General features: G+C 37.8%; 1 protein-coding gene across 4 annotated transcripts in view; it reads left to right on the top strand.

Moving 5' to 3' along the window:
- DYRK1A (dual specificity tyrosine phosphorylation regulated kinase 1A) overlaps positions 1-15,922 on the top strand; it is a 129,541-nt gene that overhangs the window by 98,208 nt on the left and 15,411 nt on the right. For all 4 annotated transcript variants that reach the window (XM_019528928.1, XM_019528930.1, XM_019528927.1 and 1 more), the window contains 4 exons: positions 1,594-1,793; positions 11,253-11,345; positions 13,154-13,342; positions 15,066-15,213. In XM_019528928.1, the coding sequence (XP_019384473.1) occupies positions 1,594-1,793; positions 11,253-11,345; positions 13,154-13,342; positions 15,066-15,213 (630 nt within the window). The remainder of the gene's footprint in view (positions 1-1,593; positions 1,794-11,252; positions 11,346-13,153; positions 13,343-15,065; positions 15,214-15,922) is intronic.

A 15,922-nucleotide genomic window follows, 5' to 3' on the forward strand; every position in this document is an offset into this window, starting at 1 on the left:
GACCCCATTTTGCTAACCAACATATCCATTAAACCTGCTTTGAACTTGGTTGTAAAATCATTAGAACTCTCTAGTGCTCTTTTACAGAAGCGTAAAAAATAAGTATAGATGGGATGTTGAGAGATTATTTAGCATTCTAATACGGGGTGGACAATGCTTTGATGTGGGTGGGGTATTGAGTGAAAGAGGCAGAGTGGCCTACTTGAGTGGGCACTAGGACCTGGCCTCCTCCTCCACTTTTTTCCCTGTGATCCAACTGCAGCTCAGGATGGGCAGAGCTTCCCTCTGCCAAAACCCCTGGTGCCTGACTGGTCTGGCACAGGGTGAGCTCTCTATCCTCTGTCAAGGCCCAGGCCACCTGACTCCAGTGTGGCACAGGCAGAGCTGCCCCCCAACCAAATGCCATTGAAGCCAAGTCTTCGCGGGCTGGGCTGTAGGTTGCTGACCCATGTTCTAGCCTATTGTGCTATCCCAAGATGAGATTAACTCTACTTAAATATACTGAATATCATGTTACGGAGCTGTTGGGGTGCTTACTGGTGTTCATGCCACTTTAAATAAATCAGCTGTAAAACCAGCAGATTTTTTATTTCTGGTGTAAATATGAACTGAGAGTCTGGAAAGCAAAGTTCTTTCCTGCTCATCTTGTCATAACGTGTGACCTCTGGCAAGCAAGGAACCATCAGCTCTTGTCTAGTTTAATCTAATTTTTTTAGTTTACTACACCACTCTCTGGAGCTGTGAAAGTAATTAATATTTTGATTTGCTGGCCAAACTGACATCAGGGGAGGGGGCTCAGGTTCACTTGAAAATGTTTTCTCCAGTTTTTTTCAGAAAAAAATCTTAAATATTTTTGATAATTTTTCCCCTCCGTGTTTTAGGTAAATATAATAAAAAAATTGAAATTAAAATAATTTCAAAGAATAAATTTTAAACATTCTGTTCTAACATGTTGAAACAAAGTACCAGACCTTTTGGAAAAAAAATTTCCAGCAAAATCTGTACACAAATTTGTGAATAGCTTTGATTGACCCAGTGCTGTATTTTTATCAGATAACCATTTGAAACATTTTTTCCCAGGCATAATTATACTTGTCTCTGTCTCCCAGATTTTACTGTGACTGCAACATTTCCCCTAATTTTTAAAATATGCTTTGTCCCTTGCAGCTGTATGAAACCTCATGGGATCAGGCAAAACTGAAAATTAAGCAAACTTTCCAGAAGGATCTTTTCAATGCATAAAATAAAGTAAAAGACCAGAAAACTCTGTTTTCCTTCAGTCTTTGTTTAATTACAACAGATTTCAATGTTAGCTGTAACAGTAGGAGGTAAACAGTTTTTCAAACAAATTATTTTTAAGTTGGTTATGTGCCTTCAATATACCTTTGTGCTGCACCTTTCCATATTATTCCCCACTGCAAGTGGGGAATAATAATGCTTTCTTTACTTTTTTGAACTCTAAAGGCTGCTATATATGTGCAAACTATTAATTTATCCAGTGTTGTTTACTTTGTAGGCTAAGAGAACGGAGGTCAACTGATGCAAATATCACGGGCATGAATGCTATATTAAAATGTTATATTGTTTTCCTAGGAGGAGAGACTTCAGCATGCAAACCTTCATCTGTTCGGCTTGCACCGTCATTTTCATTCCATGCTGCTGGCCTTCAGATGGCTGGACAGATGTCCCATTCACATCAGCAGTACAGTGATCGTCGGCAGCAGAACATAAATGACCAACAAGTTTCTGCCTTATCATATGCTGACCAGATTCAACAACCTCTAACCAATCAGGTTTGTATTATCAAGAAAGACGCTTTATATTTTTGAATTGCATGCTTTTTCCTTAAAAATTTTGGATGCATAACCCATGAGGCATTTTTGATGAGTAGAAACAGTGATCAGCAAGATTAACATCTGATAAGTGATCTGATCTTTATCTGATCAAAATTTATTGTTGGTGGGGGGGTTTTTTTAATTCAGAAAGCTTGCTGTATTCTGAGAACTCATAAAGAGCAAACTTTGAAAGGAAGAATTCTGTTTTGACCATTTTAGTTACAGAAATGCAGTTAAAAGTAATGGGATAGGAATCTTTGTCTATCAAGGATGAGTCTGAGGATAGTCTTGCTACATGTAAATTTAAGTTAAAATTTGATTGCTTTACATTATTTTTGTTTAAGGAGAGATTGTTGGGGAATTTTGTTAGTAATTTTGGATTGTAAAGTAGTTGTAGAATTTTTTGGTGCAAATATCCTAATTTAAAACGCTAGAACAAATGTGGGCTATCACCAGAACTTTTACCAGTGGTCCTCTGCCCCATCAGTATTGGGCACTTTTTGCACATGGTGGTTCCCATCTTGAATAGGTGATATGGGTATACTGCAGGAACATGAAGAGTAAAGGTGGTTGCCCTATGGCTGACAGAATCAGTCTGCCTCCCTTTGCTACCTTTAGAATGCTAACATTTCCCCACTTTTCCCTGAATAGCCTTCCTCAAATTCTCCTTTTATCTCACAGGAAAGCAGATTACTTTCTTTAGAAACTTGGTCCAGCAGCTACTCTGTGCATATATGTCTAAGAATTGACTTTTTAAGGCAGAGCTGAAAAGCACCATATAGGCTAAAGAAGTGGTCCAACTGAAGAGAAGGGAACAGTGTTGCTTCTCCTTTGTCCCTATCATCTTGGATGCGCTGCACTACAGCTGTGAGAGTCTTTACTTACATATAATTTACTTTAAAAGTAAGTGAAGAGGGAACAAACTGCAAATGGGAAGAGACTGAGGATGCTCAGGATCAGTCCCCAAGAAATATATGATCCTCAGACTTAGGATAAGGTGCGAATGGAAAAAAAAAAAAAAGGGTTGCTGAGATCTTTCAGAGGAATCCATAAGTGAATGCAGGCCTCTCTAGAGTGACATAGTGGGTGATCCTAACTGTCAGAGGATATGCTTTCCCTTTGGAAAAAGAATGAGGAAGATCACTTCTGTGTTTAAAGGTGTGTGGAGTTCACAACCTACCTCTACAAGGAGCACTGTAGGGGAAAACATTTAAAAGTCAGCATTTGATTGGATTTGGTGCTTTTTTATGTTCTCTAATGTTAAGAGAAGGATAGATGTCAAATGCAACCCTTTTGGGATCTACTGTGCTTTTTATGATAGATATGACATACAGCATACAACTTCCTTGAAAACCCAGATGGTCTCTATGGCAGCAAAGAGAGATTCCTGTAGAGTGAATCAGTTATGAGCTGATTAGATAAATGATCATGGCCAACCTTGTTGAAGAGTCAGTCCTGTTTGGCAGATTGTTCCAGAAGCTTAAAGATCTCTTTTTTCCACAAATGAAATGTAGGCTTCCTGCAATACATTAATATTTGTCTTGAGCTTTTGCCTCTATAAATCTACCCCTATCCACCAGGGAAAATATTGCCTTTATCCCTAAAAAGAGTCCTGGCAAAGTCCAATTTTTTTCATACCCACAGAAGAATGTTTGGAGCCCTAGGAGTCGACCTGAAAGTATATTGCTTCTTGCTCAGTGGATAGCCTATACCATGTTGTTGCACACAGTAGCCTTAGGTTTTTAAGAAGACTCCTATTTCATCAGATTTTTCATTTGGTCATCTTATTCTATTACCAGAAAGCAGCAGCATGTACAAGACTTCAGATGACCTGCAGAATCTGTAGAATATACCAGCAATTCTGGTTTCCTCAGACCAGTGGGAACAGAGGGCTTCATTGATCTGGCTCAGTTTCCCAGTAGTGGTGACCTGTACCAAATACTACATCTGATGAAAGCATCCTTAATTTTGGATTCCTAAGAAGATGCAGAGTAAAATTACAAGATCAGTCTGTCAGTTTGAGAGTGCTGCTATGCTCCTTATGACTTTGGATCCATGTCCCAAATTAGCATGCAATCAGTGATTTCTTTGTTACACAATATCAGGGCATTTGCAGATCTTAGGCTGGTCCAATACAGGCACTAGGTATGTACAGCAATTGGGATGAATTTTATGAGTCAAGATGGAGTACCAGAGTAGACTCTGATCTGTAAACTCAAGGTGGAATCATTGACTAAAGGAAGAATTCCTTCCTGTCTTCATGTCAACAGCTGGTCTGTGTAAGAACCTAGCTTTATATTAAGTTGACAACAGTGTAATTCAGAGTTCATGTCTGAAGCTGTACTGCCACTTGCCAGCCCTGTCGATAGTGCTCTCCATGAATTATCTAAAAGTGCTGTAATCCATGGTTGCTTGCTTGGATGGTCCTGCTGTACCCACATCTGTAAGAGTGTGACAGTCATTCCCACTTTGAAGTCAAGAAGCAAGATCCACTAAAGAAGTTCAGGTTGTACTATCAACTTTGTCAGCAATCAAGGTGGCTAAAAGTGGGTTTTTTTTCTGGATATCAGAAATCTGAGAAGTAGCTCTTTGAGTTGTCTCTGATAATTAACTCCATTAAAGGTGCCAACTCATTAAGTTTTGAAAAAGTTGGTGTCGCTTGGTGGGAATAGGCCACAAAGAAGAGAGGTGGAGCCAGTTGCACCCAAATGAAGGCAGAAGAGTTCATTTTGCTTCAATAGTGTACTGTTGAATTCCACAGCTCTCTTCTGATTCTCCCCCTTTCTCTCTAATCACTGCTTCAGACTTCCTTGGAATCATCTCCATCCTTCTCCAACTTCCTATTGGAGATTCCACAAGGCACTGTCCTTGGTCCCCTTCCCTTCTCCTTTTGCATTTTTATCTCTGGTTTATCTGATCTGCAAACAAAAATTTAACATCTTAAGCTGATGATTTCCTTCTGTCAAAACAAAAATCTGAGCCTCTCTCTTTATCCCCTCATGGATGTTTAGCTGTCAGCTCAAGCTCAGTTTAGATAAAACAAAGCAGTTAATCTCTTTACTCACTCAAAGCCCTTTGCAGTACTTTCTTTTTTGCTCGCTCTGAACACCACCATAATTTTGGTTGTCATGTGGGACCATAACCTGGATGCTGTCTTCCACTTGGACCTTTATTTAGACTGAGCTAATCTTACAGATGTTTTCTGTGTAACATATCTAAGGTAATGGCCTTTCTTATTCATGTGCACAGCTTAAACTCCCATCTGTGGTCTCATTTTGCCTTTGTTACAACTGCTTTCTCCCTGGCCCTGACAAATATATTTTTGCTTTTTCTGCATCTGTTATAAATGCTGTTGCAAAGATTATTTCCTATGCCATTGCTTCAGCAAGATACCAACATTCTGTGTCTCTGTTGGCACCCTTTTGTCTATCATTTGAAACCATCTACTTGTCTTTAACCCCCTGGATCCTTTCATGGTATATCTCCCCACTGCCTATCATCTCTCATTTACTACCAAGATTAAAATCTAATTGGCTAAGGATGCCAGTTTCTTTTGTTTTATACTAACTTTTTTTTAAAAGTTTGTCTGTAAAGCTAACTTGCTGTCCTCCAAAACACTTCTCAAAATTCTCCTTTTCTATGATGCTTAAAAATAGAACTTGATGACTAATAGGTGTCTGGTAGATTGAATTCCTTTGCAGTCATGGTGACCAATTTTACCTTGTTGTTTCTTGTACTTCCCTGTCTGTTTTTATGGCCATCTGTTGTCTCTTACCTTCTTCTTGGTTTGTAAGCTCTTTGTATCAAAGATCTCTTTTGGTCTTGTGTTTGTAAATTCCCTATGGGCTTTCTGGCTCATAGGCACTATGGTAAAATTAAAATAAATAACCACAAACTTTACCAAGCCTGTCTGTGTCCTACAGCAGCAGGTACTGGGAACATAGGCTTACAGATGTTTATAAAAAATCCAAAAATACATGCTTTACTGGAAGAGGCAGTATGTTAGTTTGACCCAGCTCCGCAGTGTCTGTATAGATCGGGTGCTTCAACAGGGCTTTTTGGCACTTTTATCTAATAGCTGATTCAGTCGGTTATTAGATAAAAGTGCCAAAAAAGCCCCACTAAACTGCTTGATCTATTCAGATGTTGGGCGAGCCAGGTCCAGCTAATGCAATGCTTCTTTTGGGCGTATGTTAGGCTCAGTGCAGGAGCTCATCAAGTTTGAAGTAAAGTGCCTTTTTATTTATTTTTATAAACACCTGTAAGCATCCATAATTTCCTGGAGAATAGGCATTCTGACCCTTCAGTAGGTTCACACATCACTACTGGTAAACTAGGGATCTGAGCACATATTGCTCTTGATTTCCACACACTGTAATAGTGGTTGGTATCAGACCCTGGTTGTTTTTGGTACTATCAGTCCTTGTAGAGGATCGCATGCACTGGGGACAGGGTCTCTGTGCTTTCATAGTTCATGTTACATGTTCAGTAATACTTTTTTGGAGCCCTTCACTTCTGTGAAAGTTTCTTTGCTTTGTTTATTCATTAGCTGTATTTGTAAACAGTGTGAGAGTCTTGAGATACTTGGCTTGCTTGAAACCATTGGACAGCATGCTTAGTTTTACAGACTCCGTCCTCCATCTGCTGGCCAGATTACAGCACTGCACTGCACCAGTAGCTACTGTTCAAATTCACTGCTTTAGCTGGCAGGTTTTTCTGCTGCTGAGAGAGCCTTTCCTCAACATTAAAATATTTCATCTTTTGAATGAACCCAATTCTTCTTAATTTTAGCGGGGGGAGAAAGTTTATCATGAATTTGCTAGACTGTAAACTAAGGATTTTATCTAACTCTAGTTTTGTTTAAAATAAAGCTCAGGAAAGAAACTGCAGTTTTTTGGATTCTCAGATTATTAGGAAAATATGTATTTAAAATATCTCCCTATAAAGCACACAAATACTTTACTGATACATTCTTATATACTGCCAGAAACAGTGGGATGAATTGGGGAAATCTTTGTTTCAAATGTTGTGATATTACACTGTCTTATATTACCCAGCAAATTAGAAACTTCTTAGATCCAAGAAGCTGACTCTGGTTTTCATTTAGGCTTACAATGCTACAAGCAAACAATTAAAAATTTATAAATTTGCCCATTGTCATGTAGTGAGAGCTCTGAGAGAAATGCACACCTCAGGCAGGTCATCATTTGTTCTACATCTGGCTGGGTAGTATAAGACAGTCCCCTCTCTGGGTCACCAGACTTCTTAGGTAATTCCTTTAAAAATCTCTAAGCTTCCTCTCCATCTAGCAAGACCATTCTGAGACAAGGTTGATCCTTCTAATGATGTCAGATAAAAATTGGAAATTGTTATTGTTTCAAACATTTCCCAAATAGATTAAACAGGTAATCCTGTATTACCTGCTAGTGTTAGTCATCTTTTTAATAGGGTAGTCACATTGCCCAAAACTTTTTTCAGAAATGTATGTATCATAAGAAGTCGATAAAATAAAAACAATGAGCTGGATTTGTCTAGGAGGCAGGCTGAGGTGTGACTTCCACATAACATGATAGAATTGATGTTCAGCAGAGTCCCAAAACCAAGAGGTCAGATTGAGGGCCATTAATTTTCTCTCTTTGTTATGATATGGAGTGTCCATCTTCCTCACAATTATACTGATCATCCTTACAGCCAGTGCTTCAATCAGAAAGCCAAATGATGTAGTGGCACTTTTTGTAATAGTTCCATACTTCCCTTTTTTGAGTAGAAGATTGTCTTGACGCCTTCACCAGTCCCTGTCCCGAGTGAGAAAAGGACCAGAAATTTCACTTAAACTCGACCGTGTTTTTCACTTGCTACTTTCTGATATGGCTTTCTAAAATGTTTTACACTTTTAGTGTGAGTACCGATTTAAAGTATTAACTGTATTGATCTCAAGTATTGTGTAAAAGTCTGTATTTTCTTAAATGGATCACAAAGGAGAACTTTGTGAATGTTTCCAAACATTCAAGTTTGGAAGAGTAGGGAAAAATTTATTAACCCAATATGTAGTAGTAAGTACAGAAGTTAAAATTGGGATTATTGTAAATCTAAAATAATAATTTAAAAAGCCCCTTAAAGATTCATGTATAAAGAACAGAAAGTGTTGACCTGAAGATGATTCAGGTTTGTTTCACAGATAGTGTTCTTGTACAGTTCTATACATCACACTTTTACTACATTAGTAGAAATAGGAAAAGGTCCTGCAGTACATAAATAGTATCAGAAGATAACTTAGCTCATGTCTGTCTTAAAGATTTCTCTTGGCAGAGCCGTATCAGCTAGGGGCATGGGAAAATCACACCACATAGCCGGTGTAACTGTTTGCCAAACCTCTGCTATGGACTCAGCTCTGTCAGAGAACTTTGGAGAGTCAGAGGAAGCTGATGTGAGGACAGCAAGAAAAAACACCTTTTTCCTGAAAGCAGAGCTGTGTCCACACTTGCTACTATAGCACTAGCCATGCAGTTAGTGGCAGTTGCCCCCATTGAGCAGACATAGCCTTAATGTGCCATCAGTGAAGAACTGGTTTACAAACTGCTAGACAAGGATAAAAAACACCTGCTACTAAATTAGGCTTTTAAATTTATCTAAATAATGTGTAACAGGCTGGTAGCTGATATTTTGATGTCCTTATATCAGGATTGGATATCTTTCTGGAATATTTGCTATAACCAAAGATAAATTACTAGACTTGATTTAGAGGTCAATGTGTGTGCTTTAATAGCATGAGATCTGCAGATAATGAGCTCAGAAGAACCAGTTGTCCCTTTAGCTGTTGAAATCTGTAAATCTATTCAATAAGTCTTTTAAAATAATAGATTTTTTAGTTAAAGCGATAAAAATATAAAATCCTTTCATTGTACACTCTTAGTCAAGTCAAAACAATGCCATATGTAGCCAGAATCTTTACAATTCCTTAATAATAAATTGCACATCTCGTAAAGCATCAAAATCTCTCTTTCTGTTAGATCATACATTTTGTAGGGTAAATATCATAAATACAAGTCATAAATATTCTGTAACAAAGCATAGTTGTCATTTTCTGAACCAGTAGAGTACAAGGCCTCATGTGCTGAGGGGTTTTTGACAGTTGAATGCTTATCTATTCCATCTTTTATCAAACCCAATAAGACTAAAATGTCATCAACTGTAGAATTAGACCATACAATCTTTCAAGTTGTTCTGAATCAATTCTGAAATGAAAACAGATCAATTTATTTTACATAGTTGGAACTCTTTGATTTGCTACCTATTTATTTAATTCTATCCTATTCTAAGTGATTACTATATATTGATTCTCAACAGTAGATTTGTATGCTAGTTGATGTCAGTTTATGAGGAGTTGAAAATGTAATCCCTTTACTTGTGATTTAAATTCCTTAGTGGCACCACCTGCTGCGAGTATGACAGCTCCCTATAACCTAAATTAGGATAATGAAGATGGAACAGTATTGTTTACTGACAAGTATGTCATTGAAGTAAAAATACTTACCTGGTACTTTTAAATGTTTTGATAGTTGTGTTTCAGCGTTCAGTTTTCATGGGACTGCAATGTTGTTGTCTGGCCACCAGATAGAGACTGCAGCCTGCAAAAGAAGGCTTTTGTTTTTTTTCAGTAGAGCAGCCTTTGAGACCAAAGGAAGGCAGAATTACCATAATACACAACAGTATATGCTTAAGAATGTAGCTAAAACTTTTTAAATACAGGCTTTGGAGGAAAAAGAAGATAGTAAGTTTCCCTTCTTGTCAGTCTTCCTCTTCCCCAACTCTTTCTTCCCCCTCCCTTTTTAGAATGTAACTAAAAAGCTTATACAGGTCAAATTATGACTTCAGTAATGTTAGCAGCCCTACTAATCTTCAGTGAGGCTGTATAACTATACCTGAAAGCATATTTTAACTTGCAAAGTGATGGCTTGGGACTTAAGAGAAGGAAAGAAACGGGCATAATTTTCTCAGGTTGCCTTTCTGGTAGGATAAGCTGGGTGTTGTAGCTGTTGCCATTTTTCCAAAAAGCATGGTAGTTAGAGCACTTCTCTGGGGTGGTAGTGACCTGGGTTAGGTTCCCTCCTCTGCCTGAGGAGATGCCAACCCAGATCACCTAGGAGAGTACTCTAAACTGGTATTCTGGGGTGGGTTGTTTGATCTCATCTGTTGATGTGATTCCAATTAGTGAAGTAGACTGTGCGATTTGTTCAGAAAGAGAAGACAGTGAGAATGACTGTATAATCTGGTGGGTTGGCACACCACAGAGGTCAAATCCCTGCTTTCATCCAGACAGGCCACCCCCTACCTCCTTGACAAGATGAAAAGCTGAATCCTTCTGTGACAATTCAACATTTTTTTTGTTTGGCCACCCAACTGGAAATCATCTATTTGCACGGCCCTATTTGCAAGTAATTAAAAAAAATTACTACATTAAGTGGAGAAGATGGGGGGCAGGCACCGGAAATAATTCTCCTCCTTTCTCCTTTTTCCAGGTCTCTCTTTCAGTTTTGTTTCACAATTTGATAGTTAACCAGTTTCTCTGCTTTACTGATGGTGTATGCTTTTCTCTAAACTCTGCAAGAGGTGCTTTCAGTAACAGCTAGACTGAAACTTGAGCAGGCAGCAAACTAGAGTATACATAGAAGAGAGAGAGATGATCGTTCCTGAAGATGTTAATGTCCCTTCTTGACCCACTCAACATACTTCTCCTAATCATGAACTGGAAGCAGGAGAACTTCTGTTTCCTTAAAAACGTAAAGAAATTGTGTTGACTGTTGTTTAAAGTATATTTTTTTGAAACTTTTAAACAAGTCAGTTTTAATATATAAAAGTAGGTGGCATTTCAATATTTTAAAAACATACATGATGCTTTAGATTTGTCTGTAATAGATCTGGTTCCACCTAGATACTGCAGAACATAGGCATTCCAGCTTTTCTTCTGTAATATTGAAACTAATAAATTTTCAAGTATAGTGACTATGCAGTTCCAAAATCACACGTGTGGCATTTTAGTATTTAAATACTTATTTCTGTATCCATTGTATTTTTATTTTTGTTTTTAAATATATTTGTGTTTTTTAAGTGTGTGGTGACTTAGAGGACCCTGGAGGTAGGTAATGGAGAGAAGGCAATGCATAAGAAATTGGAATGGTTGATTTTGTGCGAAAACCTTTTGAGAATATTGCACCTATTAGTAGTTACTTTTATCTAAACACTTATTTTTATAAATACTAGATGTTAAAAATGTTTTTGTACATCAGTTAAAGGTAGAGCTGATAGGACTAGTCACTTACTTTTTGAGGGGAATGCAATATAATAGTGTAGTTACTGTTTAGTTGAAAGTCGTGGCGTTTTTTGTCTAAGATGATGCCTGATATTCTCATGTTACAGAGGCGGATGCCCCAAACTTTCCGTGATCCAGCTTCGGCTCCTTTGAGGAAACTCTCCGTTGATTTGATCAAAACATACAAACACATTAATGAGGTACAGATAGGCCATTTCCCCCATTTAAGTTTTTATTTCATGTAGTATTATTTTGCTAATAATTACAATGCGTATTGTTACCAGATTCTTTAAAATGTTTGTTATGATGTGAATTTAACTGAAATGTTGGATTGGCATTATTTTATAATCTCTGACTTCACTTGAACTTCAAGAAAAAAGGCTAGATAAGAGCCAAATGAGAAAAGGGGCAGATGGAAATTTATACCTGTATAAATCGCTTTGTGTGTGAAAGTAAATAAATGGTCTGTGTCATTTTTTGTTTTACTCACACATGTGCGCGCACACACACACGCACCCATTTCTTTAATTTTGAATGGGAGATTACAGTATACAGTGAGTTTCCGAGGTGCCACTCTTCCCTACCTTCTGCCTGACTTCAGATAGAGCAGCACATCTCAGCTTCTGTGGATCATCTTTAAAACTGTATTAATTTCTTTATACTTTAGAAAACTTGTGCTACTGTGCATGTGCATGCTCGCTCTCTCTCTTTCTCTCTCTCTCTCTCTTTTTCTCTCTCTCTCAAAAAAGGCAAGGTTATAATGCCAGGAAGTAGTATTTCCTGTTGACTGCCTGTTGTTATTAGACGATAAAACAAATGGCTACTGCAGCAGTCACTGGTTTAATTTTGGGGTTCTGTATGGTAACTATTTTCTGTTGATGCTCCAGAACTGTGAAAACAAAAGTTGTCTAATGGTCTGTGCTTGGGCTGGGGAGCCCAGAACTACTTTGTCTTTCACTTGTTTGGTGGCTTTAAGATACTTAATTTCTTCACCTGTGTTTCTCTGTCTGCTAAATGTACGCACATAACTACCTGGCTTTTTACCAGAGCACTTTGGGAAATGTAAAGTGCTAAGTATATGTGCCAGGTATTTCCATATCTTTGAATCATTATCATAATGTGTATAATACTGTATTTATAGGCAACAGTTAGCAATACGAATTCATTGTATGGTTTCTCCCAACATTTAATATTACTCTTAAAATTATTGTTTCTTTAAAAAAAAAAAACACACAGGAAAAATGATGGGTATGCTGTTTTAATTTGTGAATTTGATAGCACCTTTTGTGTATGAGTTCTATTGCTTTCCCAGTAAGTCTGTAATCTGGGGTTTTTCAATGTAAAAGTCTTCTATGCAGCAAAAGAAGAAGGAAATACTATATTTTATCATATATAACTCACAATTCCCCCCCCCCAACAAGCTGGGGAAGCTGGAGTACATATTATATGCATTGAAAAGAACTTTCCATGTGTCCAGAAAGTCGGCAGGGGTGGGGGGGTGCAGCGCAGGGAAAGTGGAGTAGTGGCAGATCTGGGAGCCAAGGCAATTAATGCTGCCACCACTCTTTTCATCTCTCCCCTGCAAAATTTCTAGGATTTGGGGAGCAGCCTTCCCCAACCACATGGGTGGGGCTTACCCAGCACAAAGCTCCAGACACCACACATCGCTCTAGAGCTAGTGCTCAGGGTCAGACCCAGCCCAAAGTCCAAGTACTGGCATGCTGGATTGGGCCATGGCATGCCACATGGGCCCAGCACCAATGTGTCAGATTGGGTCCTGGCATATGGCCCCCAGCCTCTAAGGGTTTTTTTTGCCTTCTTGGGACCTTCCAAAAGTAGGGTGTATGTTTATATTTGGGGCCATGTTATATGTCAGAAAATACAATATTTCTTGAGGAGAAGTAGTGTAAAACCATGAAGTTGGAATTGGAACAGGTGTAATATGTGAAACTATTTTGATCAGATTTTAAATTGATGTTCGTTAACCAAGTATTTTCCTCACCCACAGGTTTACTATGCAAAAAAGAAGCGGCGGCACCAACAGGGCCAAGGAGATGATTCCAGTCACAAAAAAGAGCGGAAAGTTTACAATGATGGCTATGATGATGACAATTATGACTATATCGTGAAAAATGGGGAAAAGTGGATGGATCGTTATGAAATTGACTCTTTAATAGGCAAAGGTTCCTTTGGACAGGTGATGGATGTTAGCCACTGCAGATAAAAATCAGTGATTTTTTTTTAAACACCTGGATTGTTTATTTAAATCAGATTTTGTTGTTGTTAAGATGCTTAAAAAACCCTATATGAAGATATGTTACAGCTCAAAGATATCATTGTAGAATAAGGATTATAACTTTTAATTATATACCATTTGAGACAATATATTCATGTAACCTTTTTAGAAAAGTTTTATAAATAGGTCACAACAGGCCATGGACTATATTAGGGGCCCAAGTTTATGGGGTTCCCAGAGGCTCTTCTCTAGATTAGTAAAGATTAAACCACCTTATCCTCAGTGCTCAGTCTAGGAAATCCCATTAAGCTTCTCTGTGATGCTTAGTTTCAGTTCTCCAACTGTGGATTTATGTCTCCCGAGGTAACACCCTTGTTAACAGCAGTATATGGAGATGAGAGACAACAGACCTGATTACGTACCCATCAGCCCTCTTGTCTCTCTGCAAGTTTGTGGACACAGAGTCAAACCCTCACCTTTAGAAAAGCAGTTTCAAGAAGTTAAATGAATAAAGGGTTGTTGGGGGTGAAGTAGATCTGGGCATGGAGCAGGAGTCTGGAGATAAATGCAAGGAGGGAGGGGCAGTAGAAACAAAAGAGAAACATTTTGAGCAGACTATTCCAGAAGTCTTGAGAGAGAAAGCTTCTGAGTATTGCCTCTCCATTGTTTTGAGATCTAGTGAGGGAATGGTGTGATAGAAGGGAAAACCTATCATGGCAGCAGGCTTATAAGGCCATGAAAGAGACCCTGTTTGGGAATATTTTAATGAAGGTTATTATCAAACGACAAGAATGCTTTTTGTAGAAAACAGTGATTAAATTGAGGCTTCCTGACCAGTGATTTAAGTCATGATTTAAATTGATTTGATGTAAATCAAATCCACCCTGATGTTAGCTAAAAATCGTCAACTCATTTTGAGTTTATAAGTAACATCTAGTTACTACCTAGCCTGCATCTCTGTTTCATGGAAGATTCACTTCGTTATTTTTAAACCCTTCCAATACGGTAATTTTGAATAAACATTCTTTTGGGGGTTTTTTCACCATTATTAAACATGAAATTTGAATGTATTCAAGCATGCATGTCAGTAATTGATTTTTGCGAGTTAATCAAACTCTTTAACTTGAATTTGATATCAATCCGTAAGTTTGTTGCCTTCTGTTGTAGAAACTTTAAACTGAAATTTATCTGTGGTCGAGACATAAGTGCATGGTATGATGGGTTATGTAATAAATATGTAACATCACAATATAAGGCTTGGAAAGGGGAGGTTGAGCACAGAATATTTCTGAATCTTGAGCATTTTCCTGAAAAAAGGTTTTTACTCTTTTAGGTTTTTTTAAATTCGTTTTGCTGATTTGATACTTTTACTTTAGGAAAGATAATTATTTGGTTTAGCTTCTCAGAGAACTCTGAATTCTCTTCTGTGATATGTTTATTATGAAAATTAATGTCACACAGATCACCTGTGGCTTCATTGTAGGATTAAATAAGACATGAAAATCCTCAAGTGCTTTTTGAAAAAGGAGTCTCATGAATAAATATGTTAAATCCATAATTTGAAACTTCCTTGGTTTTGAAGATCTCTCTAAATAACTGTTAATGGAAAACATAGGGACTTGAATAACTAAAGTAGAGTTATGTTATTTAGTGTATGTGTCTTTTTTTCTTTTCTTTTTCATAGGTTGTAAAAGCTTATGATCGTGTGGAACAGGAGTGGGTGGCTATTAAAATTATAAAGAACAAGAAGGCTTTCTTAAATCAAGCCCAGATTGAAGTGCGACTTCTTGAGCTTATGAACAAACACGACACTGAAATGAAATACTATATAGGTATTTAAATATTATTCTTATGTAATGAATTATAAATACCTGAGAACTGGGTTGTAGAGCCCAGGACCTTGCAAGTAGTTTTTATATTGAATTTGTGTATTTAGTTTTACAATGGTGGTCAGTTTAAAACAGTTAGCCTGTCTGTTGGTTCAAATTAATCTAACATTGTCTGCTTTTGATATATATGTTCTAAAAAGGAGTAACAGCTTTCATTACCTTTCCAGCCAGAGCCAAACGTTGCACAGCTCTTAAACTTAGCCTTCTAGGAGGACATGGCAGAGATAATCTGTTACTCTCAGTGTTGACTTTGGATAGTGAGAGTTCTGCAGTGGGTTCTGACAACCTGTGGCTACCTTTCTCATTTCACTTTTCTTCAGGCATCGTGGAAACTGCATGGGGCATAGTCAGGAATTGTTTCTGTATTCTCCAAACTCCCCATCTACTTCGTGTTGTATCCAGTGGATGGAGAATGCTGGGACTTGTCAAATATTTCCTTTTGATACCTGAACTTGTCAGATTGAGAGAAAAGGACCGCAGCTGTTAGATTTGAAAAAGTACAAGAGTACTGCTTGACAGTATGTCAAGTTATTTCCCTCAGAAATTAAGACATTAGAGACATTGCCAACTATCCTAATGTGATTTGATTAAGTAGTTTCCCTCTCCTCCAAGGAGACCTTTTTAGCCAAAGCAGAAGTCTAATGGATGTTTT

This window comes from Crocodylus porosus, unplaced genomic scaffold (assembly GCF_001723895.1).
Source record: "Crocodylus porosus isolate Cpor-Errol unplaced genomic scaffold, CroPor_comp1, whole genome shotgun sequence".
Classification (NCBI taxonomy): Eukaryota; Metazoa; Chordata; order Crocodylia; family Crocodylidae; genus Crocodylus; species Crocodylus porosus.